The sequence below is a fragment of the Dipodomys ordii genome, unplaced genomic scaffold, assembly GCF_000151885.1.
Source record: "Dipodomys ordii isolate 6190 unplaced genomic scaffold, Dord_2.0 Scaffold1, whole genome shotgun sequence".
Taxonomy (NCBI): Eukaryota; Metazoa; Chordata; class Mammalia; order Rodentia; family Heteromyidae; genus Dipodomys; species Dipodomys ordii.
This window is the reverse complement of record NW_012267217.1, coordinates 67,773,995-67,801,588: the sequence shown is the minus strand read 5'-3', so window position 1 is coordinate 67,801,588 and position 27,594 is coordinate 67,773,995. Positions and strand designations below refer to the sequence as shown.

General features: G+C 52.9%; 1 protein-coding gene across 1 annotated transcript in view; it reads left to right on the top strand.

The window, feature by feature from the left end:
• Positions 1–27,594, top strand: part of Hdac4 (histone deacetylase 4) — a 219,734-nt gene that overhangs the window by 150,892 nt on the left and 41,248 nt on the right. Inside the window, exons 5-11 of the mRNA XM_013024290.1 lie at positions 4,404–4,524; positions 8,336–8,457; positions 15,467–15,598; positions 19,045–19,157; positions 21,250–21,366; positions 21,447–21,645; positions 23,957–24,180. Coding sequence (XP_012879744.1) covers positions 4,404–4,524; positions 8,336–8,457; positions 15,467–15,598; positions 19,045–19,157; positions 21,250–21,366; positions 21,447–21,645; positions 23,957–24,180 — 1,028 coding nt within the window. The remainder of the gene's footprint in view (positions 1–4,403; positions 4,525–8,335; positions 8,458–15,466; positions 15,599–19,044; positions 19,158–21,249; positions 21,367–21,446; positions 21,646–23,956; positions 24,181–27,594) is intronic.

Below are 27,594 nucleotides of genomic sequence, written 5' to 3'. Positions count from 1 at the left end.
TGTGTGTGTGTGTGTGTGTGTGTGTGTGTGTGTGTGTGTGTGTGTGTGTGTACCAGTACTAGAGCTTGGACTTACCGTCCCTTTTAGCTTTTTTGCTGAAATCTGGCACTCTACCACTTGAGCCACAGTTCCATTTCCAACTTTTTGGTGGTTTATTGGAGATAAGAGCTCATGGACTTTCCTGAGTGGGCTGGCTTTGAACCTGAATCCTTGATCTCAGCCTCCTGAGTAGTTAGGTTTATAAGCCTGAGTCTCCTGTGCCCTGCTTATATTCTTAGTACTACTTTCTCTACACAGAGCCATCGCTGCTGAAGTAACAGACTCCAGGTGCTCCTTATTAACAGTCTTTGGAGGTAGCAACCAACACTACTTGGGCCCTGTGACATTGGGGCCAAGAGGACACTCCCCTGCTCTTGTGAGAGGCCCATCTTCTGGCCTACAGCCCAATCTGAGGGCTGTCTCCTGCTCAGCTCTCTGAGCAGGGGCTGCTCAGAGAGGAGGCTGCCAGGGGCTTTGATCAGGTGCCTGCAGGGTGGTCATGTGGTATGGAATGCACACGGAAAGAGTGCACGTGTGCATGTGCGAGAGCCAAGACCACAGGTGTGCTGGGCCTGGGCTGGACTCACAGTGAGCCCTCCCCCCCTCTCCTCAGTGGTTAGCTTATGGCTCAGCATGTGTCCTACTTGTTTATTTTCCTTTGGAGCAGGGAAAAGAGAGGTTGTTTATCAAAGGATTGCAGCTCATGTTTTAAATATCAGCTAGTCAATCTGTGTCACAACTAACCAGCAAATAACAATTTTTCTGATAGTTGAAAGGAATGCAGACTAAATCACTTTCTCATAGTTTAGCAGAGTCTTCCAATAAAAATATCATCTCCAGATTCATAGAATATGAAAAGCTTTGACTTTAGAAAACATTTTGGGTCTGTTTATGAGTCAAAACAATTTCTGTGCTGTGCAGTACGCCCCATCCACCCGTGCCCAGGCGCTGGAATGTTCTCTGCTGCTCTCCAGCCTCATCACAGACAGCACCCGTGGTTTTCACTTTGTGGATTTGGGTGGTCAGGTTTTATTATTAATAATAAGCTGTGTCCAGTTGGGTCTTTGGCAAGCCTGCATAGACGTTGCAGCCCTCAGTGTGGTCTTGTGGCTGGAGGGCAGGCTGGCAGACCGCAATGGGGGCGCCGCGCGGGCCTCTCCTGTCATGGTGTTCAGGATACCTCACCCATGAAGGGGAGTCTTGTTTATGCCAAATTGTAACACGCTTACGGGGCAGATGCATATGGGAAAATGCAAAGGATCTCTGTTTTCAAGCATTTGAAAACCCAGTATAAAACATCTGTTAGTCAGTTTCTCGGGATTTTATTTTTAAAGAACTTAATAAATATTTGACAAATTTTGTTAACATTTGTAAATATTTACAATACATAATATTGAGTTTGGATAATTGCACAGTTTTCTTTTACTTATTACTCATTTCTTTTATTTGGTATTTATTTTAATACCAACAAAACTAAATGAGTTTGATGGAACAGTGAATTCTTAGGAGTTATAGCAGTAGCGGGAACACACTATCTGTGATCAATCAGATTTTTATTGAAAGACACTTGGGAATTGAAGATACAGGACAGCAGCCCAGGTCCAGGAGGAAGAAGTCTGCCTCTGAGCAGACTCTGGCAGCGCTGAAGCACAGCGTGCCATGCTGTGTGCGTGTTTATAAGCACAGCCCTGATGAGGTAAGGTGCAGGCACTGGGGAGAGCCACACATCTGTTTGAAAATTGTACGTAGGGGTGTGGCTCTGTGCTTCCATCACGAGCTTTGAAATAGGGTGATTGGTAGGTAAATAGGAGGGTGGGTGGGTGGATGGATAGATGGATGGATAGATAGATAGATAGATAGATAGATAGATAGATAGATAGATAGATAGATTTGAAAGGTGAGAATGTAACAATTAAATACCTGACCCCAAAAGTAATGTCTTTGAACAATTTGTGAAGTCATATCTCCCACACAGGCAAGTGAGGAATAAGAAAAAGGAGTAAACCTTAGGCAGAAGCTGCACATCAATGACAGATTCATCATTCATCAGTGTGCCCGGGGGCCCGCTCCCTCCCTTGGCAGCCTGTGTGGGGGTGGCAGCCCCCCAGCCTCTGCCCTGTCTGTCAGCCTGTGCTCACCGCCCTGTCCTCACTCGGCTTTGCTCTTCCTTCTCTCTTCTGCCCAGCCTTGCATGTTTGCCCAGATTCCTCCTCCTCCTACTCCTGGTATATGAGCATCATGGTTGGTTTTATTCATTCCTCATTCCTGCTGGCTGGAACCGTGCTGGTACCTCCTAAGAGCACCATCAAAATCTGTCCAGTGGAGCTTGGAATGTGGCTTAGTGGTAGAGTGTTTGCCTAGCATGCATGAAGCCCTGGGTTCAATTCCTCAGACCACATACACAGAAAAGGCCGGAAGTGGCACTGTGGCTCAGGGACGGTGCCCAGGCCAAAAGTTCAAGCTGTCCAGTGGAATAATGATATCCAGCATGAAAAATTAGAGCACTTTGTGGTACACAACATTCCTTTAAGCGCAGAAGTCTGTGGAAGGATACATGTGTACCAGTGAAGGGGAAGGGAATGGAGAATAACCATCTTTCTCTCCTTGACTTGTTTGCTGATAGAGCTAAGAGAAAAGTTTTCTTAGTGAATTTCTGCTTCATGGTGGACCCTCCAAACCTCCACCCCAGTCAGCTTAGTCAGCTTTCCCAGCATTCTATGGCCCGTCTGGCTCACATCCTGTCACAGCTTTGGGCCGTGTCCTGAGAGGCCGTGTCCTAAGGCTGGATGTCCCTTGTCTGTACAATGAGCTTTCACTGGACCAACTGCTGCAAAACTCTGAAGGGTGGTTAACTAACAAGCACGCACACCAGCTGTGATAATGACACAAATCTTGGGTATATGGTAAAGTCAGCAAAGGAAAGCTAGTTCTCTAATGTTAACCATTTCTGGCAAATATCCACAAAGTCTTATATACTCTCTAGGTACATCAGAATGAAGCATGAAAGTAACGGTAGCATGAAGGAAAACACAGGTCCAAAACAGTAAAGATGAACTTAGATGAACTTCTGTGGTGGTGGTGGAGATTGAACCTATAGTCTGGTACATGCTAGGCCCCAGCGTGCACTTGGCTCTGAGCCTGGACTGCCAGCCCTCGAAGCAGTTATTTATCAAATGTTTGAAAGGAAGATGAATGGTAAAGCTTCAAGGAAATGGTAAATGTCACAGTGGAATAACTAGAACATGCTTTATGGAGGCAGCGTGTGAACAGCAGAATAGCTAACTTTAAAAAGAAGTAAGACACTAAGGTTAACTGCCAGGATTGACCTCACCCGACCCCTCCCATACCCTCTACCAACAGTTGCTCCTAGCTTTCATGTGTGGGTTAAGTAGGATGGCCTAGCATAGAATTGGCTCTTCATCAGCTATAATAGTACAAAACAAAACCAAAAAATGCTATACAACTCAAGAGAGTAGAGCCACACCGCCAGCATGCACCCCACGGGACTGCTAGGACACGTTGCCGGTCCTGGTCCTGAGTGCTGGGAAGTGGGCTCCCGCTCCCTGGTTCTGGGAAGGAGGACAAGGTAGTGATGTCTCAAGGCTAAAGTCAGGTTGGTGAAGTAAAGATACTGTGCTAATCTCTTCTATGCAGATCACTTGAACCTGGACCTTGCTTGCCGGTGGCCATTGCAGTTGGCGTCTAAGGGCAAACAAAGCCTCCAGGCAGGAATGCTTTTGCATAGAAATGTGGTCCACTCACCGCATGACCTAGTTTGACCTATTAAGGGCACTGTTTGAGTTCCCTGTGACACCAGGGAAACCCCAGCAGGCCTGTAGAGGCTGAGTCTCGGCACTCCTTCTGTGTGTTCGCCCTTTAATTCTGCTTTGAACAAGTCACCCCACTAGAAGAACAGCCCAGAGCTACAGCTTGTGCCTCATCAATGTGGCTTCGCCTGCTCTCTGTACGTGTGGCACCCTGTGCAAGGGCAGAGCTGCCTTCTCAGGATGAGAACGCTACGTGCTGGGGGTGTGGAGGCACTGGTAGCCATCCCCCTGGGCAGCAGGCCTGTCTCCATGTGCTGTGTGGGATGCTTCTGTTGGAAAGAACCTTCTAGAGCCTACTTCTTATGCAATAGACTTGGGACCTTCATTGATACAAGGATATAAAACTCCCTCAGAGGTGGCCTTGGGAATCTTTCCCATGGTTAGGTGTGTATTTAAAAATATTGTAGTGTGTAATGCCTGAGTGAGAAGACCATCCCCGGCCCAGCTCCTCCAGGTCTGCGCAGTATCCCAGAGTCCTCTGCCTGCCCTGCCATTTGTTCCCTGCCCCATGCTGTCCTGTCCTGCTCTCGCTGCTAGGTGCCGTGGCCAGCACTGAGGTGAAGATGAAGCTGCAGGAGTTTGTCCTCAACAAAAAGAAGGCACTAGCCCACCGGAACCTGAACCACTGCATCTCCAGTGACCCCCGCTACTGGTACGGGTAAGTGGGGGTGCCCCATTTGGGCTTCTCTCTGGGCCACAGCATACCCAGCTCCAGGAGCAGGAACGAGAGGACCCAGTTCTTCACCTCCTCAGGAAGCGTGGGAAGCCCATCTGCACTACCAAGATCACTGGTTCCCTGGAGAGTCCATAGCACTTCGGTATTATTATTTTGTACAGAGGGCTGACCAGAGCCTACATGATGGGCAGCTGTTTGTGCTGAGAGTGGATGGAAAGGGTTGCGTGGAGGCCCCTTCCAGAGGCCCTGTGTAAGCGGCGGGGCCACAGTGACGTAGCTTCCTGTTACCATCCAGAATACATGGTTGCTTTGAAGACTGTTCTTCTATAGACGCTAATGGCCAAACAGCAGGATGGTTTCCTACATCAAATTGTATAAGCAGACTCAGGAGTAGAGCCACACCTGTAACGCTAGTGCTCAGGAGCTGAGGCCAGAGGACTGCAATTTTCAAAAAACCAAAATTGAACCAATGAAATAAATGTAATCAACGATCCGACGTGGGGAAAAATAGCTATGCTACAGCCTGAAAAGGGACAGCCGTTTATGCATGACACCGGGTCTCATGACAGGTTGCACATGATAGATGACTTTAGCCATCAGGACACAGGCCTTCTGTGACAGAGGTACTCCTTTGTCGAAGGGAATTGCCTTATAGCTCATACATAGAAGTTTGCCCAAAAGTTGGTGGTACTTGTATAACTCAACAGATGACATGAAAACTCTCAGAGAAGGTTGAGGCCTGGCAGTCCATAGGGAGCCACAGGCGACAACAGTAAAGAATTGGTGACTTCGGTGGGAGAACCCCTGCAATGCTGGTACATCAGGGCTCCCGCGCACCCCGTGTTCCGTGCTGTGGTGCAGTCTTGGCTGTCAGCTCACATTGTGATAACAGTGTGGCTCTGGTGTCCCATGCCTATGGCAAGGTGGGGGTTGCCAGGCAGAAGTAGAAGATAGCAGTAAAGACAGACTCAAATTGGGACAGGTAGGGTTAGTAGGGCCTGGGAGAGATGGAGGAGCCTAGGGATGGCGAGCATGTTGGATTACGACTGACCCAGAGCAGTCCTGGGGGACCCTGTCTGTCAGAGGAGGGGTGGTGGAGGGCAGGGCCAGCGTGGATTAGGAAGCTGCGCTGGCAACTGCGCTATGAGCCGTGGGGCCTGGGGAGGCACCGTGGCTGACCGCAGTGGAGACCCTGGAGGGTGGCCACCACGGTGGTACGGAAAGCCGCAGTGGTGTGGACAGATGGAGCCGCTGGAGAAGCACAGCGCGAGGAGGAAGGCTAGCAGGAACAGAGGCTGTGTGTGATGCGGGCCTTGATGCGGCCAGGGGGTGGTGGAAGAACACTTCCTAGAGTCAAAGAGGGACCTGAGGAATGGGTGCAAGGTTGCCGGGTGAGGGAGGTGCTTCTCGGGCGCAGTGGTGGGCAGTGTCCAGGAGAAGGAAGGGAGCGTGTCTTTCACTTGAAATCACCTGGTGAGCAGGTCACCTCAGGTAGGTGACACACCTGAACAGGGCTTGCTAACCCAAGAGTCATGCTGCCTGCTCTGGGGCTGTTGAGGGGGAGACACTACCACAGTGACTAGAGTCTGACCTCAGGGACCTAAGTCTGTGACAGGTGTGTTTCACTGGGGTTGGTGGCTTGCTTGTGGCATCATATAAGACCCTACACAAAGCATCACTGGCAGTACCCACTGCCCTGCGGCAGAAAGTTCCTAGGAATCGGTCTTTGGGGGAAGAGCTAAGCCATGAGCTGGGCTCCTGCCACGCCTGATGCTTTGTCAGAGCTCATGACCACAGCACGAAGCCAGAACAGCTCCTGTTGTAGAAGAAAATGCCTCATATACTTGGCAGCCTGTTGAAGGGGAGAGTTAGCAAAGATTTCGGGTCACCAGAACCATCAGCTGTGAACCTGAAACACCAGACTTCACCCAGAGAACTTCTGCTTTTTGAAAGGCATCTTTGAGAAAACGAGGCAAGCAGTAAACAAGAAGGAAATTCCAAGTGCATATATATCTGACAAAGTACCTGTAGAGGTTGTATAACTTAATATTCAAAAACAGGTAAAAGACATTAACAGGTACCTCACAGAGGTGAAGTACGGGTGTCCACAAAGCCCATACAGTATCAGTAGGGGTGTTCAGAGTGGAACTCCAGCAAGACAGCTGCTGGGCCAGCTAAGCTGTAGTGGGCAGATGGGGCAGGGTGTATGGTGGCTATACTGCAATAGGTTGCCGGGGACTTAAGTAATGTAGCCCCATTGGGGAAAGGTTTGGCAGTGTTTTAGAACGAGAAGTGGGTGCTCACCTACCTTATGACCAGCATGTGCCTTTCCGTGTGGGCCAAAGACAAAGCTAGTCCACGTGAAGGAGCCACTCTTGTGCTCGTGGCAGCAGAATTCAGGACCACCAAAGAGCAGAAACAAACATGAGTCTGTGGCAGGTGAGTGGCCAGACAGGCTGTGCGTGTCCATCTCGGCTCTAGGCAGCCCCTGGCGCCTTAGACGCAAGGCTGTGCTCAGCCCGCCCAGGCCCTCTGCCCCTCTGAACCTGTACCACCGCTTCTCTGAGCTTCTGTGTCTCTGTCTCCAGGCTGGAAGCAAAGGTTGGAAACTGAAAGATAATAGTAAGTGAGGAATGACTTAGATGGAAGGAGCTGTTCTGCAGGTGCTGCCCGTCATGGTGACAGGGTGTAGCCGGTCTGCGTGAGTTTGTGTGGGCTGATGTGTGAGGTGTATGATGCTGTCTAGGAGTCCGTGTCGTGGTGAGATAGGAAGGGTTTGGGGAAGGGTGAGCTCAGCTGTGGCTGGAAGTTTGGTTTTGTTCACACTTCTGGATCCTCCCTCTGTGAGACCCAGGATACCTGGATTTGTCTCTGGAACTTTTCAGCACATTCTTTGTACCGTGTGGTTTCAAATATTTAAATGTACACCTGTGCACCTTCGAGAACTCCCCACTCTTGATTCAAATAACTCCAGATGCATGAATGTCAGGTATTGTGTGTTCAAATAGCGAAACTCCAAATACAAAAACTGACAAACTTGTTTCCAGTCATTAAGCAGATTATGCAGCATAAAGCCCTGCAGATTGTCTTAGATTTGCGGTGTGTGTACAGGCTCAGCAGCCAGTGCATCCAGGGCATGCTGATGGTCATCTTGGATAGCCTCAGCATCCCTTGCTATTCTATCTCCTCCCTCATCCCTCCATTTCCTTGGAGCATCCGTCCTCCTGAAGCCCCTCCCATCTGCTCACTGTTCGGCCTCTGTGTGGTGTCTGGCCATTCCTGAGGAAATACACTTCACAGAGCAGCTTCCAGGACACAAAAGCCTGGCTCCTATTGAGCTCTCCATCTCCTATGAGATGGCTAGGTGACTTCTTGTAGTCAGAGCAGCGGGGTGGGCCTTTTCTTCTGAAGGAGAAGCCCTCGGGGATCTGTGCTCTGGGAGCAGAGAGAACTCCATGTCACCAGTCCACTGTCCATCCTGGGCCATCTGCCATCTTCTGCCTGCGCCTGAGGACAGGCCCTCTGGACGGCCCAGAGGGGCTCTGCAGGCCGAGGACAGACAGACACAGTAATCCCAGGATGGAAGCAGAGGCTGGCAGCAGGGCTGAGTGAGACAAAGGAGCCCACGAGCCCACGTGCTCACTTGTTGGAATGTTTCCATTGACTCTCAGCTCACTCCTAGGATGAGAGCCCTGATAATGGGCTCTGAAGTTCCAAAGAAGGGGCGTCCTGGGGTTGCTTACAGGTTTAGGGCGCCCTAGACACACTGATGTCTGTCTTTGTCTTTCTCTAGGAAGACACAGCACAGCTCCCTGGACCAGAGCTCACCTCCTCAGAGTGGGGTGTCAGCTTCCTACAACCACCCAGTCCTGGGGATGTACGACGCCAAAGATGACTTCCCTCTTAGGAAAACAGGTCAGTTCCAGGTCTTTGGTCAGGTGGACCTCCACCCTGGTGAAGGCACACACCCCGTGGCTTGTGCCAAGCCCTGTGGCACGCTCAGCTCAGCCAGGGCTTCCTTCCTGGGCTTCTGCGTTAGAACACCATTTTAAAACGCTCCTTAAGCCATGTTCACCAGCTTTCTAAGGTTCAGGCTTTGCCTGGAAACTCCTCATCTCCTTTGGGTGACAAGCCCTGCTCTGTCCCACTCCAGAGCAGCTCGGCGGGTGGTCCCCAGGGTCTGGCAGCTCCTGCTGATACGTTGCCATAGTCAGCCTTCTGTGCTGGCTCTGAGCAGCAAGGGTCAGAGTGCCCAGTGTGGGGCCAAGCCCCCAGGAAGATGACCTGCGTCCCGTGGCTGCATCCCAAGTGGCCACCACCGTGTGTAGCAGGCCTGCTTCGAAGAGAGGGAGAAGGGGATTGAGGCCCCAGAGGGTGCCTGGCATAGTGGAAGTTTGGAGAGTGCTAGCATAGCCCTCGGGACGGGCAGGCGTCCTGGCGCTTTCTCAGGGTGATGGAGCCTTGGCTGTGGAGAAGGGCCTGTGTGGCTGAGGGCAGTGTGTTGGGCTGACAGGAAGGCAGGGCTTCTGGAGGGCGGTCCAGAGTGTCCTGAGTGGCTCTGGCCTGCGGAGATGGCCCTGTTCCACGGTGGTGCCGCAGGTGCTCTCCGGAACCAAGGGGCCATGTGGGGAGTTTCCTCTGGCATTGGGCTGCCTTGGGAGATGAGGTACGAAAGGCACCCAAAACCTTCTGGGCGGTTCTGAGTATAAATGCACTAAGGCCGTGTCGAGTCCTTGTGGGGAAGATGGGACTCACCTGCCCTCTGTAAAGAAGGAATCACTTGGCAGACACTAGGTTGTCAGCCAGTGGAACTGTGTCCCAGAAACAGGACTGGAACCTGGAGCTGGGAGTGGGAGGGTCCTTTTAGCCAGCTTAAGTGGAGCGTGGCTAATGTTTGAGATGTGTGCAGTGGAGGTAACCCTGCCAGGCCCTGGCCAGGTGGACAGAAGGGTGTGAGGATAGTCGGCTCTGAGCCTCCCCTGACAGCCCCAGGATGGGGCGGGCCACCTGCCCCACTGCTCCACAGCTCCAGGCCCCTCAGCAGGAGAAGGGCAGGTGTGAGGCCTGATGGGTGGCTCTGCTCCTGCTGGGGCTGGTTGCTGCTGTCAGAAGTCGAAGCCCACGCGCCTCGTACTGTCAGCCCGAGAGCCGGCACACTGGCTGTGCCCACCGCTGCTGCCACAGTGCAGCCCCTGGCAGCTGTCTGTCCCTCCTGGCCGTGCCAGGCCCTGCCCAGTCTGTCACTGCCTCCCCTGCCTCCACCTCTGTGAGAACTGCCCAGAACGCTGTTGTACTTCAGGGCAGTGCTCCAGGAGACCTTCATTACGATATGATTGTATTAGCTTGTTCATGGTAGTGACAGTATGAGGATTCCATAGAATTTGGTTAGCCATCAAGAGTAGCAAGGGGCCCAAACTGCCCCGAGCTGAGTGAGTGACATCCGGGCCTTTCTGGGAAGCAGTAACACAAAAGACATAGCGAGTGGGCAGAAGGGTGGTCTTGAGTGGCATGAGGTGCCCACTAGCCATCCCTGGGCTACACCTTACTAGTTCATGCTGGTCTCGCGCATGTAGGTCTCGCCCGGTAGGACTTGGGTAGGAATATGTGCTGATTGCTTTGGCACTCCCCGTGTGTTTGTGTGTGCCTTCCTGGCTCCCTGCCTGACAGGTGGCTCAGCTGCCTACTCCCTCATGAACATACCTGTCGTTCACCTGAGCTTTCATCCCAGGGAGCCGACATGGCCCTGGCTTGGCTGCCGGCGTTGGCCCCCCGCTCCTTCACTCACACTTAGGACGTGGGGGTGGGCCCTGCGCTTCTTGGGGCCTTGGCTCTGGTCTGTGACTGCACTGGAAAACCTCTCCTATGGCTCCTGAGGTGCAAGTGCTCACGCGTGCTCTGAGGAGGGTCCTGGTCAGGCTCTGAGTCTTAACCTGCAGTTCACCCAGGAACTTCCCCTGCCTGCCTGGGCACCTCTCCAGGTCCTTGCCTCAGTGCTCACAGCTCAGCCCAGAGACCAGCACGAACCAACCCTCAGCCCTGCTTTCGGGAACTATGTGGACATAAACAACATTCTAGTCCAAGCCTATCTGGCCAGGCCCCCCCGGCCTGGATTGCCCTTGCCTGACCTATCACCCTCTCCTAAGAGCTCAGGCCTAGATCAGGTCCCCCGATCCAGGCTCCAGGAGCCCCTCTCCCCCTAGTTCAGCCCCCCCACCTGTTAGGGGCCTGCTCGCTGCTCCTTGGACAGCAGGGGTGTCCCCACTGTTGCCTTACACCAAAACCCATCTTGGCATTCCAGGTGAGGTGGGTATACTCCCTTCTGTCTGCTTCTAGGCAGCCTCGAAGACTGCCCCGACCGGGCAGAGCCTCTTTAGAGATGACAAAAGGGTACTGGTAAGTACATTTGTGAAAGATAAGATTTGAACATCTGCCAACTGGATCTTCCTGCTGTTTGTTCAGTTTTTGTTGCTGAAACTAAGCAAGACAAAAATGTTTTAAGGAAGAGGTGTCCATTTGGCTCATGGCTGTGGAAGCTGCCTTTGAACAGACACAGGAGAGACACATCTGTATGTGTGGAGTGGGACTGCCCAGGCCCTCTGCATTCTCCACCAACCTCATCTTCTTCCACAATGAGGAGGCAGATATTCAAACTTTTTTTTAAGGAAGGCATTGTTGTATCCTTTCAGAGGAACTTAGATGGCGGGTGTTGTTAAGCACCAGCCGGTTTCTGTATCAAGTCATGCTCAGTGTGCCATTCCTTAAACTTGGACACCAGTCAAACTCAAACTGCTTCTAATGTGAAAAGTACCCACTGAGATCTCAAAGTGAAAAGTACCCACTGAGATCTCAAAGTCGTCTTTCCCAAATAGGCATTTTTCTTAATCATCTAGTGGTAAAACCACACCAGGATTGATGCCAGGTGCTGTAGATGTTGAGACTGGAGGAGGAAGAGAGAGTGATTGGGGTAACAGCTCCTCCTCCCCTCCCACCCCCATGGCATGGCTTTCCTTCCCAAAGAACCATGTGGCATGCAGCTTATGCAGCTTGTGATGAGACAGAACAGCCCGCTCACCCCGCAGCTTACTGCCCACAGATCGCTTTGGTAGGTAGGCCTAGCATGTGTGCCTGTGTATGCATGTGTACAGAGCTGTTCTTTTGCTGTAGCTTACCTTTCTGTTGCTTCTCTGTGTGAACACCATTCCAGTTCAGTGTGCAGCCCAGTGCGTTTCCTTTAGTGCTCCACTGTGGACACAAGTTAGAACTGCTCTCTAGCGAGTACTCCGCTGACAGACAGGTGCCTTTGCCCCTGCTCACTCCTACTAGTATCTCTGGGTGAAAGTCTTAAAGTTCAGCGAGCATGGTCATTTCAATGGTTGATTCAAATCTCGACTTTCCAAGGTCTCAAAACAATTCTATCACTGTTGGCAAGGTTTGAGCAGCATTGTGAAACAAGTTTGTATTTTCTGTTTTCCCTCCTGGAGCATCAGCCGTGTGTCGTAGGACCAGTCATAGCTCTTAGCTCTGCCGTGGGATGCTAAGCCACTGTCCCTGATGTCATTTCCTTTTCTTTTTGCTTTGTGAGAACAGGTTTTTGTGTTTTGTTTAATTTTTGTTGTTATAAAGGTGATGTACAGAGGGGTTACAGTTACCTTATATATTAATCCTGTATCTATTGTATGTGCTAGAAAAATGATACTCCAATTTCAAATTTTTAATTATCTTTTTGGAGCCATCTTCCTCCTCAGACAGTATATACCCATAAAGGCAGAAGCCAGGATTCCCCTGCCCCAAAGTGTCTATGTCAGGAAGACAGCTGTCCCGCACGCTGCTCCCTGCTTTATTGTGACACGTGGTGCCCACAGTGCGCCGCAGAGTGCACCTTGGTTATGTTCCTTTCTTATATTTCCTGTCTACTCCCCAAAAGAGATTGTGGTTTTCCCTTGCTCATTTTTCTCCATGTCTCTGTTCATCCATGCCCATGTTGCAGCAGGCCCAGGAGACTCCAGGCTGGACAGTTAGATGTGGCAGCCACCATGGGCTTGTCTCTGGCCTGGAGCTGTCATCCCTGGCTGTGTTGCCTGGCTGGTGTGAAAGACCCTGTGTGTGCCTCTGTACTTGCTTCCTCCTTCCTTCTGACTGTGGCATCTTCAGGAGCTTGCTAAGCAGTGCTGCCCTGTGTTTTGCAGGACCTCTCCAGAGGGTCTCTTGTTTGCCACCCAAGGCTGCCCCTCACCATCCAGGGGAGCAGTGCGCCTGGGTCTGCTCTGCTGGACCTTTCCCACACTTTAGCTCTTCACTGTTCTTTGATTTCATGCTAGGCCTTATCCTTCCCATTTTCCACTGGTGTCTCCCCACCCTTTTCTTTTGAAAATTCTCAACTTCTTCCATTTTTTTTCCAACATGTCTGACCCTTGGCTTTATGCGCACATTCTCTGAGGCCAGACAGAGACCCACAGCCGAAGCTGCAGAGAAGAATTGGGGTTAGAGAAGACACACATTTGAATCACTAAAACTGGGTATCTGTGTCTTCTCTTTAACATGCAACTCAGTCAGCTTGTGAGATGCCTAACATTGAGGTCTCTGAAGTACTTGCCTTTTCCAGAAAGAACCCAGGGGCAAGGAGCAGGGCCCCGTGCCTACAGACTCATAGCGCTTTCCACACAGCCTCACAGAGCACCCTGAGACCCAGCAGTAAGCTGCTGCCTTAGGGTGCGTGGCTGTACCTTGCTTTTGCAAGCTTCACTGTGGACTTCCTCCCTCCTTGGGCTTTTTTGTGCTCCTAGAAGCAAGCCGACTGTCTTACTCATCCAGTGAATCCCATAGGCCCACAGGGACAGGGCCTCACACTGGCTTGACCCTGGGCAGTTGCCAGTGTGTTATCTGGTTCTTTTTGGTCAGTTCTGACCATCCTGCAGGAAGGGTGGGCTCCACAGTTTAGTGTTTCTGTGTCATTGTCATGACCTAGTTAATGGTGGTTGGACTTTGGGGCCAGCACCTCCTTCCCTACTATTCTGCAAGACAGATGATAGCAGGTCTTGGCTTAGGAGGGCAGAGGTGGACAGCCCTGCCCGGGGCCTGCCTTCGAGAAAACCAGAGAGCCAAGGAGGCCATGCAGATGGAAGAGCAGTAAGCAGCCAGAGGCCATGCAGGTGGAAGAGCAGTAAGCAGTATGGATCTGGCTACAGGTAGACAGGTGGCATCGGGTACCAGAGTTGCTACAGGTAGCCAGTCAGGTGGTGGCAGGTGGTGAAGTGGCTGTGGGTAGCCAGGCAGCTGCTGTGAAGAACTGGGAATTGGGAGCCTTGGCAGGATGTGGACCCCCACAGTCCCTGTGGATGGGAAGCAGAGTTGGACACAGGGCCGTAAGAACTTTTGGGGTCAGGGGAGCCTTGGAAGGGTGTGGACCCCAACAGTCCCTGTGGATGGGAAGCAGAGTTGGACACAGGGCCATAAGAAGAGAAAAGACAGGTCAGAGAGCAGAGGCTGGACCTGTAGTCTGTGCTTCACACAGGGGGAGGGATAGAATCCACCAGCAAAGACTAAGTGGCTCTGGAGGGGGTGGGACGTCAGTCCACAGGGCATGGCCAGCCGGTGGCCAATCAGACTGACCCTATCACTCCCTGTCTTCTGTTGCTACTTGGACCCGCCCAAAGACTACCAAAAGAGGTCAGCTACCAAAAGAAGCCTCTCCCACAGAGGACCAAGGGTTACCATGCTTTGGCCCTGGAGCTCAGAGTCTGTTCTCCCATGGTTTGCAGCTTCTGTCCCAGAGACGCCAGTGGGGTCTGAGAGATCTTGGCAGTGGGAGAAAAGTTACTGTTCTCTTGCCTAGTAACCAGGTAGGCTTCTGGCTTACTTTGTTCTCATATTCAAGTACAGACGTGGCACATGTATCTCCACTTGGAGTCGCACAGATGTGGAGTTACATCTGGCCTGCTTCTCAGAGCCCAGAGAGAAATTCCATGTAGCAGTGGGGAACTTCCCCTTGCAGAGGGAAAGGGCACCTCCCTCATTTGCCATCTACCAGTGGGACAAGTTCAGGACTAACGGGCCCCAGCAGGTGGCGGCCCCACTATTCTGCCTGCCATCATCATGTCGGGCTTATCTAGCAGTCTGTCACAGACTGAAGAGCTGGTGACCAACCAGAGTCTTGTGCCTTCTCCCAGGGGCGGTAGCAGACTGGTCCGCTGGGCCCCCCAGCAGGTGAGTGGGGGGTGGGGGAAGGGCTGTGACTGGATTGATCTGGGCGCCTGTGTGGAGGAATGGGGACCCAACACGGGCTCATAGCTGCAAGGCTCCAAGTAGGCATTTGATTGCAGAAACCAGAGCCCCACCCCCAGCTGTGCGTTGCCAGCTGGGGGCACCCGAAGGAGACAGGATGCTGAGCATCCACTCTGCCACCCTCCCATGGGAGGTGGGAGTGGGGCTACACTGCCCCTCCCAGAGGCTACCCTGAGCTGGAGTAGGCTGGCTTCTGGATTGGGAGATGTGGATGTCTCTAGGTGACCCGGAAAGTATGTGCCTCATGTCATTTAATAGTGGCCACGGTTCACAACCCTGAAAGTTACCTACTTGTCAAAGTGACACCTCTGTGATGATATAGGTGAGTGTTTGGGGAGAGAATTATTTAAGAGGCACCCTTGCTGAGTGACTCTTGCTCCTCATTGGCTTCTTGCCGTTCCAAGTTAACAAGCCCTAACTTGTGTTTCCATCTCCTGGTAAAGTTCAGACGCAGTGTGGCTTAGAGATGGTACTGCATGCACAGACGTGTGCTGCCACCGCAGCCAGGCTGTGACTGTCACCACTGACAGGTGGCCTGAGCCTTCTGCCCACGGAGTGCTGCCTTTGCGCTCCTGGCAGTAAGTGGCTTGATACCTTCCATTCCTGTGTCCTCCCAGCTTTATCAACATCTTCTTTTGTGCAGCTTCTGAACCCAACCTGAAACTGCGGTCCAGGCTTAAGCAGAAAGTCGCTGAGAGACGGAGCAGCCCCCTGTTACGCAGGAAGGACGGACCTGTGGTCACGGCTCTTAAAAAGCGTCCCCTGGATGTCACAGGTATTTCTAGACGTCGGGGAGTCTCTCCTCCCCGTGCACCCCCAATTACATGCCTCCCTCAGACACAGCCAGCAGCATGGTCTTGTTCAGGTCCAGCCACTCGAGGGGAGGACTTGGAACTGGCCACACCCTTCTCCCTGGCTCAGTTCCTTGCAGGTTGTCATTAGTCTCTGGCGAGAGCTCCGTGTGACTGGCACTGCAAAGGATATCCACAGGGTGTCCAAGTCTGGGCTTTTTACTGCCCTGCCCATTCGTGGTGAACTGCGCCTTCTCTCCACTGTCCAGGAAACAGCATGGGACTCCAACATGCTTTTTTTTTTTAAAGTTATTTAAAATTTAATTGCATCTTTCTATGTAAACATGCCTGAAATTTTTATTTCCCGTATATTTTATTTTTCTTTTTTATCCAAGATCAGAACTCAAACTCAGTGTCTGATGCTTATCTTTCATTGACAGGCACCTCCATCTCCATTATATTTTATTACAGTTAAAACATTAATGTAAAAACATTACCTATTTTACACATGAGGATATTAGAGGCTCTCCCTAAGAATGAAATTAACCCATCCTTGCTCAGTCTATTTGCAAACATAAGAGTTTCAGTCAAAATCAGTCCCATAATACTCTGTAAATGACGGGCAGTGAATGTATTTGTTGAGTGTGTGTGTGTGTATGTGTGTGTGTTTGAGTTAATAACCAATAACTTTAAGAAATTTACTATTATACATATAATAAGATGAATAGCAATACTGGATTCATATTCCCTGACTTCCACAAGGTGAAGGATCCAGGTAAAATTGGCTCTTTTGCAGAATGTCTTTCCTGTTCTCTAAATACTAATACTATTAGCTCAAGAAAAAGTATCTCTATTTCAATGAATCCATTCATATTGCTGAGGATCACATCTCTACTAAAAAGAATGGCTGCTGAAAAACACACTGTAAAAAGAGGTAAAAATTCATCACATACACCCACACAGGAGAATTATATTGTCTGTTTTTTTTCTTCTCTTATCTCCAATTAACTACCCCAAAACAGGTGAACTGTGGCTCGTGTGGTACAGTACTAGCCATGAGCAAAAAAGCTCAGGGACAGTAGGCTCTGAGTTAAAGTCCCAGAACTGGCAGAAAAAGAAAAAAAACCAGACACAAAATCTTCCCAGTGTGCTTTTTCGTCTGCCCTGCCACAGGGCGGGAAGGGGCAGCCGAGGAGCCTGGGGTCTGCTGCAGGACGTGTGAGGTTGGGACAGTCAAGAGGTTTTGCTCTCCCTGGTCAGCCCAGGTACCCAGGTGACTGGATGCTCTGAGGAGGGCTGAGACAGCGAGGGCGTCAGGCAGGAAGACCCCAGGCGGAGTGGGGTGCGAGGAAGCAGTGAAGGGCCACCCCAGCCAGTGTGTGCAGAGGGGCCATGAGACGGGCTGGGAGAACACGGCAGGCTCTCACTCTGCGTCCTTCCAGTTGTGGATTAAGTGAACTGCCACCTGCCCCTGCTGTAGCTGGAAGTTAACAGCATTCCATGATGAGCTGTCTCCTGCCCGTTCTAGTTCTGATGGGCCCACTTGCCTTGTGCTTGGGCACACGCCCCATCCTGTGCAGCGTCCCACCCTTCCCACCTGGTAATGCCATCCCATCGGCATTGCCATACTGTTGGTGGTAATCACGGCATGACAGTGAGAGGTTCGTCTCCTTAGACCATGTTCCTAGAAGTGAAATCAAAAACAAAACACTACCACCATGCATTTACAAATAGGGGACACATCAGATCCATAATTTTTATTGTTTTTAGTGTTTGTCTGGTGATCATTTGTGCACAGGTTTCCAGGAGGATTTGGCAGGACATGTTGTAGTTAGAGACAGGGCCATGCAGGAGCAGCTCCAGAGAGGGGCCACCGTGGCTGTCCGGGGCCAGGTGACAGCAATGGTTGAAATGGGACAATTAGAAAGCCAGAGACAGCAGACAGTTCATGAATAAAGTGCAGACATCTGCTTAGTTCCAGTGGCTTCCAGCAGCTGTCAGCCAGGGAGGGCAGGTAAACATGATTGCTCTAGAGCTAGGCCAGGCTCTGGACTTGGTGTTTGGAGGGAGCAAGAGGGGCTGGGAAGGAGATGAGGACAGAGGGGCAGGGACTGTACCCATGCTCACAGTCACTGTCTGCAGCATAAGCCAACAGCAGGCCTGTTTGGCCCCCAGGAGCAGTAGGTAGAAGGTTTTTCAAGTGGGCATAGGGCAGAGACAGCTGCTGGGGGTGTTAGAGGGCTTAGGATGGCTTGGGGGACAGTGTGGTCATCAGGAGACTAAGTCGTCCCCTTCTGCCCAGACCAACAAGGGGAGGCATTTGCCCTCAGCATTTTCCTGAAGCCATTAGATCTGGGGCAAGTGGAATTACTACTTGGCACAATGTCTTCATAGTTCATGAAGGCTAAGTTCTTAGAAGCACTTCTACTCACTCTGGGGACCTGAGGGGGTTGGGGGACAAGGGCCTCCATCCTGCTGTCCTCCTTCTGATCGTGATCTAGAGTGACATGTGGCTGTGTTCTTGGGCTTGGATGGGCTGGTAGGTTTGGATGAGGCTTCTGCTGGGGTTGGCAGAGCCAACCCAAGCCCATTCTGGCCCTGTGTGCAGTCAGATTTGAGTCCAGCTCTGAATATTCAGACCAGACTCTTGAACTTTTCAGCAGACTGGTCAGTCATATGTGTGCCTCTGGGAAGTCTTGGCCAGATGAGACATTGTAAGAAGGCCACCAAACCAGATGTGAAAGTCTGGACAACTGGTCAGAGAACTGGAAAGCACGGCAGCCTCCCACGGGACCCGGCTACTCCAGCAGCCGGGAGGCAGTCCGGCCCAGTGCACAGGGCCAGGCCTCTGGGTGTGCCCAGGGGGCCTTTCCACTATCTCCTGCGTCTTCAGTAGCACTGGGGGCCTCAGATGCCCTGGCTGGCATTCCTGCATCTTATCCCACACAGTAAAATGAAGGTTTCGTGTGTAGTGAGCAGTAATGGAAGTTGCTTTCTTTTGAATTGTTTTAGGGTGAGCATAGTAAATGTGACCTTCCACAAGTCAGCCATCTGGCTTCTGTGTTCACTGGTCTTTTATTGTGAAAATATTAATAAGTGTTTAAGAAGGGCTTAACTTTCTGGTGTATGATATCATTTTGAAATTTAAGAGCTATGAACTGGATAGTGGGTGCATCCTGAAAGGCTTATTCTTCCTGGAGGGGGCCTTCCTGGAGCCAGAGCTGTACAAAGCTCAGGGGTGGGGGAGTGGGGGTGGGGGTGCAGCAGCAAAACTGAATAGCAGACGGGGGTTCATGTTCTCTGCTTTGGAACCACAGCCTTGTGCTTCTGGCTATGCTCTCTGAGGCCACAGAACACCACAAGGCCAGGGGCCGGCCACCCGAGCGTGGCCAGCCTCACTGTGCTCACAGCCACTGTCTCTCACCTGCAGACTCTGCGTGTAGCAGTGCTCCCGGCTCCGGACCCAGCTCGCCCAATAGCAGCTCTGGCAATGTCAGCACTGAGAACGGCATCGCACCCGCAGTGCCCAGCATCCCAGCTGAGGTCAGTGCACCCAGGAGCAGTCACGGGACTGCCATTAGCCACAGCGTCCAATCAGGATGCGGCGGGGGGGGGCAGGGGGGGTAGCGAGCAGTCACTCTGGAGACAGTCTTATAGGCTGTTGTCCTTCCTTCTCCCCTCCCCTCCCCTCCTTCTTCCTGAGAAGTAATGGGCTTAGACCCAAGATGTCAGGGAGCCTCCAGCCTGTCTTGCCACCACCTAACTTGTCACTGGAGAGGGCCTCCCAGCGTCACTCTGTGCCAATGCACCCGGGGTAGGCAGTGTGCACTGGGAATGCTTTGAGAGTGAGAAAGAATCGATGGGTTAGGTATAGAGGAAGACACGAATGAAAAGGTGGGCCAGCAAACCAAGTGTTGCATAAACAAGTTGTCTGTCATGCCACTGAGACAGAAGAGAAGAGGGGAGCCAGGGGCCTTAGGCCCTGGGGCTACACTCCCCGTACCTCGGGGGCAGGGGGTGAAGGGCTGCGGCGGGAGGGAGGGAGGGACCCTGCAAACAGGAATGATGTCTAAAGGCTCTGGAACCGGCTTGTGAGCATAATTTCATGACACCGGAGCCTAGTGAGAGAAGCGCTTTTCCCAGAAACTCTCTAGTGACGGCTTGTTCCCTGTGTATATAACCCATGGTTTAGACACACACACCACACAGGGTGTGTGTGTGTGTGTGTGTGGTGTGTGTCAAATCCAAAGGCTCTGGAGCCACTCTTTTCTCCTGGGGAAGAAGGCAGTAGCTCCCTGCTCTGATGGTCAGCAGCATTGCAAACAGACATGAGCTGCTGGGCTGTGGCTGCCATCTACCTAGCCAGAGCCAAACATTCACTTGTAACAATGTTCACCTCATACTTTTGTTTCTCTTCGAAATGAAATGTAGAAGCATTTCATGCTTCTGGGCCTCAGTGGTACAGCCCACTGTGAGCGGAACAGGGAGAACCGGCTTCTGTGTCTGCTGCCAGGTCCTCCCTGCAGCACCGTCCTCTTGTTCTGCTTGGGGTGTGTGTTCATCAAGTGTCCACCATGTAGGGATAATGGTGAGTGAAGCACGGTCCATCTGAGAAATAGGAAGGCGAAGAGAGCGCGGTATAGAGAGCGCGGTAGCTCCATCCTCAGTGCCCTAGCAGCCTGTGCTGCTGCCCTTCTGACCCAGCTCAAACTTGAGTAGACTGAGCTCTAGTTAGAAAGTCAGTGATGCCACAACTTAACAGTCTGTCATGTGAGTGGCTAGCGGTCCTTATTAGAATGTTTCCTGGGCCCCCGTGGGTGCCAGGGTATAAATGTCGCTGTGTTCCTTTAACTCCGGTGTGGTTGCAGAGGTCACAAGTTGCTGCGCTGCATCTAGCCTTCCATGTGCTGCTGGGTTCATTGCCCTGGGACTGGCCTGAGCATTGGTTAAATCAGCTTCTTTTTTAGGACTTGCAACACAGATTATTACCAAGTTATCTTGCAGAACATGAATCAGTATGCATTTCTGCTTTCCTAGGCCAGTGTGTTGTCATTTTAAAGAGTCTGCCAAGTTGATGAGGCATAGATCTATGGGTCTCGGATGATGGGCAGCGCGGTTTGCTCCCCTTCATGGGCATCCTTCGTTTGTCATGACTGCTGTGTGCCTTCCCTCAGAAGTCACCGTGCTTTAATTTGCGAGCTCTCTGCATATTAACCCCTGCCAAGGTTGCAGTCACCTAGGTGCCTTTCACGAGAGCAGAAGTTGTTCCGTTCTGTCCATAACTGCTTTTAGTTTCTGCTTTTGATGTCAGGTTTGGGAAGATACACCCAGCTACAGAGACACTTCGCTGTGTGTACTATCCTGGATTCTCTTTTGATAGTTTTAAGTTGAATAAAATTAAGGTGGCATTGGGCAAGGTGACCAGAGAACTCAGGCTAACAAGAATGGTCCCACGCCCCTGAGTTGTGTCCTGGTGCATCTGGCGAGGTGTGGAGCCGCGCCCCGCCCCTGCTGGCCACAGTTGGTTCAGCCTGATTTTTGCACCAAGGCGCCCACCTGCCAGCGCGCGGCCTCTGCCGTCCCCCCGGGGCTCAGCCGTAGTTGTGTGTGACAGCTGCGGGGTTTCTGTCTACAGACCAGCTTAGCACACAGGCTCGTGACTCGAGAAGGCTCTGTCGCCCCTCTCCCTCTCTACACGTCGCCATCCTTGCCCAATATCACCTTAGGACTTCCTGCCACCGGCCCCTCTGCGGTAAGTTGGCCCCCGGGGGTCTGGGTGGCCGGGGAGGCTGTTGTGGGCTCTCAGCCCATACACTCTGCTGTGCCTTTCAGGGCACAGCGAGCCAGCCGGACGCAGAGAGGCTCGCTCTCCCAGCCCTGCAGCAGCGGATCTCCCTGTTCCCCGGCACCCACCTGGCCCCATTCCTGGGCGCCTCGCCCCTGGAGCGGGAGGGCGGAGCGCCTCACAGCCCTCTGCTGCAGCACATGGTCCTGCTGGAGCCGCCGCCCGCACAGACACCCCTCGTCACAGGTGAGAGCCCGGGCCGCCTGGGCGCGGCACCTGCCTGACCCGTCCTCTGCCCTGGGTGAGGGAGGCTACGCTGACCCTGGCAGGTGTTCAGCTCGCCAGCAGTGAGATGTCTGACAGAGGTGCACCTTCTGGGGCGACGGGGGTGTCGGCTCAGCAGTGGCAGGGCGTGCTGAGCTTGCGATGAGATGAGGGCAGGGGCCGCCCCGGGTCGCCATGCCCGCCTCCCAGCCCTGGCCCAGGGTGGCTTCCTGGACGTCGAAGGTCAGCCGCCCAAGAGCCTGGAGCTGGCCTCGTGTCACCCTGACATCTACCTTGGTCACACTCGGTGTGTGGTCTGGTGTGGAACCCAGATTACAGATGTGTGTGTGTGTGTTTGAGCTTGGTTTTGTGTTCCTGTCTGTCTTCCTTGAACACTTAGCTGTTCTCAGGCACTGATCTGTACAGCCATGTTGTGTTGGCGCCAGGCACTGGCTGAAGCACTGGGGGCACCTCCGCACCCCATGCCCGACCTGCACTCAGCCTCGCCTTATCCCGCTTTATCAGATGTCTGAGGTTAACCCACTCAGACCTCAGGAAGACATTTATTGTCTGTGGGCCTCATTTTTCCAGCTGTGGATAGGGTGCTGGCATGGAGAATGACGAGGCTGAAGGCTGTGGGTCTCCTGGTGGCGGCAGTGGATTCTGTAGCCTTTCACTTCCATGCTTCCCTTCCTAGAGCAGCCTTCTCCCTCCCTGCCGCATGGCCTGTGTCTGGGATCTCACCGGGGTCCTTCTGTTCTCCTGAGGGAAGTAGCTTCCTGAGTAGGATTTCTCCTTCCCACATCTGTCCTTAGCACTGTTCTCAGAGCCCCAAGCTGCCTGTCAGCTAGGGCAGGGCTAGGGATGTTTATTCTGCCAGGGGCCATTTGGATATTGATAACATCATTTATGAGCCACATGAAATTACCAACTCAAGCAGCTGACAAGAAATGTACATAACTGTCCCTCCATACACTAAGTGATCTCATGGACTTTGTATGGCCCAGGCCCCAGACATTCCCCACCCCAGATGTAGAGCGGTAGATCCAGTGCAGAAGCCACCAACCATAGGAGCGCTCAACTCAGAGCAGAAATACAGTGCTCTCCAGCATGAAGTAGCACCTCAGAAGCTCCTGTGACTGCAGCTCCCAGTAAACAGCTCCTTAGCATGCTGCCCACAGCACTGACCTGGCATCCAGACCCAGCTCCCTAGCACGCTGCCTACTGCACTGACCTGGCATCCAGACCCAGCTCCCTAGCACGCTGCCTACTGCACTGACCTGGCATCCAGACCCGGCTCCCTAGCAAGCTGTCTACTGCACTGACCTGGCATCCAGACCTGGCTCCCTAGCATGCTGCCTACTGCACTGACCTGGCATCCAGACCTGGCTCCCTAGCATGCTGCCTACTGCACTGACCTGGCATCCAGACCCGGCTCCCTAGCAAGCTGTCTACTGCACTGACCTGGCATCCAGACCTGGCTCCCTAGCATGCTGCCCACAGCACTGACCTGGCATCCAGACCCGGCTCCTTAGCATGGGCAGCAGTCTTGTACTAAGGGCCTCCTCCCCTCCTCCTTGCCTAGTACCCAGGACAGGCCAGCCAGAGGGGCATGTGGAATACCCTTTTCTAAAGCCCTGGTCCTATCTCAGGCTTACCGGCTCTGCGCCCTGTTCCAAAGCCGCCATCCTCTACCATCACAAGCTGTGTTATATCTGCTCTGCTAGCCTGGCTCTGCCTTCAGCTGTAAGCCTGCTTCAATCTCTCCTGCTCAGCTCCCTCCCCTGGGGAAGACTGGCTTCCTTCCACTTGCTGTCCTCCCTTCCACTCCCAGCACCCACTCACATTTGGCACACAGTGAAGTTTCCTGCTCAGGGATGCCGAGTCTCGGAGGTGGCTGTACAGTATATCTGCACACTACAGGCTGGCCGCGCTGGTGCTGGTGCGGGGGCCTGTGCATGCGGAACTGAAAACAGGCCACTGTGGAGGACATGCTGGTCCCCAGGAGGGCTGTGGTCTGATGCCCTGGTGCTGCCTCCTCAGGGAGGGTCCCCAGTGGGCTCCAGAGACCTGATCTCAGTGGCTTCCAGACTGGCCCGTGTCCTCCCGAAGCCCAGCCATGGGCTCACATCCACCATTAGCAAGATGGCTGTGGCACAGTGAGAAAGGGCACCTGCACTGGCAGGTGCACACCACGGTCCCCATAGCTTACTCAACAGCCTTTCGCCCCTCCCGCCTTCCTGTCCCCTCTGCGGTGTGTTCCTCACATTATCCTCAGACTGCTATCTTTCAGGCCTGGGGGCGTTGCCCCTCCACGCACAGCCCCTGGTCAGTGCAGACCGCCTGTCCCCGTCTGTGCACAAGCTGCGGCAGCACCGCCCGCTGGGGCGCACGCAGTCGGCGCCCCTGCCACAGAGCGCGCAGGCTCTGCAGCACCTGGTCATCCAGCAGCAGCACCAGCAGTTCCTGGAGAAGCACAAGCAGCAGTTCCAGCAGCAGCAGCTGCACCTCAGCAAGGTGGGCCTGCGCTCTCGCCCCTCTGCCCACTGACCCGGAGCCAAGAGCACATGAGTGAGCTGAGTCTGCACCCAGAAAGGTGCTCACCTCACTCCCTGCCCACTATGCCCAGAAGGATGGCGCCAAGTTCAGAACCTAGGAAGGTGCGGTGCTATGCAGAGCAGGGTGCTGCAGGCAGCCCGAGTCCCACAGCCCCAGCCCCAGCCCCAGCCCCTGGCACACACGAGCCCGGCCTGGCCACCTGCGCAGGAAGTCTTTGCAGGTATGAGCAGCTCTCCTTCTCGAGTTTCCGAAGGTCATTTACCATTATAGATCTTTAAGCAAACACCTGCTCAAGTCCCCAACCTTACAGTGGTATCAGGTCCCCGGGTGACTTTCCAAGTCACCTGGCACCTTTAAACTCCTTACCTGTTGGAGCCACATGGGAATGATTTTGGGCCCAACTCTCCTGCAGCAGCCCATGTGTGCACAGAATTTTCCCATCACTCAGATCCATTTCAAGAGGAAGCAGTAGGAAAGGTTAGTGTTACAGTGCTGGCTGATAGGAAAACCAAGTTTTTATTCCCTGAGTTTGCATCCAATACTGGCCTCTGAAGTGAAGCATTTTTAGTATAAAGATCGGATAAACCATGGTGAAAACAGCCCAGAGTTCCTTGGGAACTGTCCCATAACCCAAGAGAAATGGAAACGAGTCTTCACAGACATGGACCACCGGCCCCACCCAGCTTCTATCCAGTAATGAAGGCCTGAGCGGCACACGGCAGAGCGTACCTGGCAGGGGTAGAAGCATTACACCTAGAGAAGTAAGAGTCACAAAGACCACACGCCTCATGGCGTCAGTCATGTGAAATGCCCAATGTAGGCAAATCCCAGGTGCTGTGGGAGACAGGGAACACTGCCGGTGGGTGCAGCATTTATTTTTAGAGTATTCTAGATTATAGTGGTGGCTTCACAGCTCTATAAATAAACCAAAAACTGAAATCACCCAACTTATGAGTGAGTTTTATGATTTGTGAATATAATAATCCTCCCTCATCCATAGTGGGGCTTATAGTGGTTGCCTAAAACAGTAGATAGTACAGAGCCCCATACACACTCCACCGTACTGGAACAGCCTGACACAGCACAAGGAACCCCACACACACGCGTGCGCACACACACCACCACCACCACACCACACCGGAGCAGGGTAACACAGCACAAAGCCCCACACACATACACCACCGCACCAGAGCAGCCCAGCCAGCACAAAGGGTACTGAGCACCATATGGAGACCGCATAAAGGCTAGAACACGTACTGGGTGGGCCAGAGTCAGTGGGTTCAAAATCTCTCACACTATGCAGAAAGGTGTAGGTCAAAACTTACACATCGTTTATTATTTCTGAACTGTGCTGTTCAATAATTTGAAGCTTCTGTTGACTGGAAAACATGGAGAGTAAGGAAGATGACTGTATTCTTCAATAAAGCTGTTACAAGAGAGCACAGGAGGCTGAGAGATAGAAAGGGACCTCTGGTTTTCTGAAGGAGCAGGATTTTTCTGCCGTCTTTCCTCTGAGGGCTCCCCGCTTTAGCCAGACTGCAGAGAGCCCCTCTCCCAGCCCCCACTCCCAATCATGTGTGTCCTGTCTGTCATCAGGTTCCAGGCCTTCTGAGGAATCGGAAGCTTGGGGAGGGGCAGCAGGGAGGGTCTTTCCTGACTGGTCAGATGCAGGGGCAGAGCCTTGAGAGAGACCCCTCCCCTATTCTGACCACACACTTGAGGGGAACATGGCTGGCCACATGGTACCATCCGTCCCTCCTGCTTGGTCCTGGTTTCCTCCGCAAGACCCATCTCCAGCCAAGCAGAACCTGCAGAGCCCTCGGTGTTGCTGAAGGCTTGATAGGGACTCCCAGGATGGGGCTGCCCTCAAGATGGGGACAGCACCTGTGAACATCTGCCTGCTGTGCTTCCCATGTTGGCTGGAAGGTTCCAGACAAGGAGCCCTCTGACCACAGACCAGGGGTCTGCAGAGGCTCGGCCAGGGCCCCTCTACCCACCAGGCACTGCACCCTGGGCCCTCCCTCACCCCCATCCACTGCATTTGGAAGGGAGGGTGCCAGGCATCTCCTCAACTGCACTTGTAGGGGTGAAGCAGCTATCCGCCAAGGATCTGTACTCCCAGGTGACAGAAGCACTTTCTAATGTCAGACAAGCCTTGTTAATTTCACATGTCACAATCAGTGATATGGTAGGAGGCTTGAGGAAGACAGGAAACACCCTTCTTGTGTGGCATGTTCTTAAAAAGAATGATTTAGGAACCAGGTAATCTCACTGGATTTTGGTACATGATTGATTTATGGTAGCAAATGACACTTGATTGAAGGGTTTATACAATGTTTTCCCAGGGCGCTGGGAAGATGGCAGCAATGTTCTGCGCTGGTCTCTGGGCCTGCTTCCTTAGGGTGGTTGGTGGTGCCAGCCCTGCCGTGGGGATGTCAGTCAGACTCCTGGCCTACTGCTCAGTCAGCCTGTCTTAGGCCGTCGGTGCCCTGAAGATGTCAGTACAGCAGAAAGGCTGCCCATCCTTGGTCCCCAGCAGCCTTCCTAGCCATTCTAGTTGTCTTGAGGTGAACAGCCTGGAGAAAGGCCTGCTTGGATGAGACCCCTCAAGGGACAGAGCAGGCCAGGCTGCTCCCTTGTCTCCTTGGGGGTTGGGGCCCTTGTGTTTGCAGTCCCCCCCGCTCGGGTGTAGGCCTGCTTCAAGGCTGTGGGGGATGGGAGCCTTCCGAGGAAAGTTGTCCAGAGGCCCCACAGCCCTCGGCACCACAGCCTGTTGGGTACATGGGACTTTTCCTTCTGAACGGGGAGGTGGAAGGCATCTCTACTGTGACGGATAGGCGGTTCCCCCATCTCTGCAGCCCATGATCACAGAGCTCGAGTGTGGGCTGTGCTCCTCGGGTGGCTCCGCTGCCCTCTGCGTAGCAACCTGAAAATCAGGGTACGTGGGGTGGTTGAATTAGGAGTGTCCAGTGTATAAATGCTGGCGTGCTTGCTGGTGCCTTCTGGCCCTGAATGCTGGTCTCACTTTTTGAAACGTTATTGTTCTGGACGTGGAGGTGCGTTTGCGTTTACTTGGTAGAGATAGGCGAGCTGATGTGTTGGTGAGGTGCTGGCTTCTTTGCCACACTGCCTGCTGCTAGCTTTACTGCCTGAGCCTGCTGTGCTGCCAGGCTCCAGCCATAGTCCAGAGCAACAGCACTATATTCCAAAGAGAAGGGGGCTTTGTTTGTGACCAGCAGTGCCGGAGGCTGGCTGTGGCAGTGCCCGCGGCAGCACTGGCTGCGTGGCCCTGGACTGAGGGCCGTGGGCCTGGTAGGCATCACTGACAGGCCTTTGATGTGGTGGCCCTGCTGCCGTGGTGACGACCCTCCT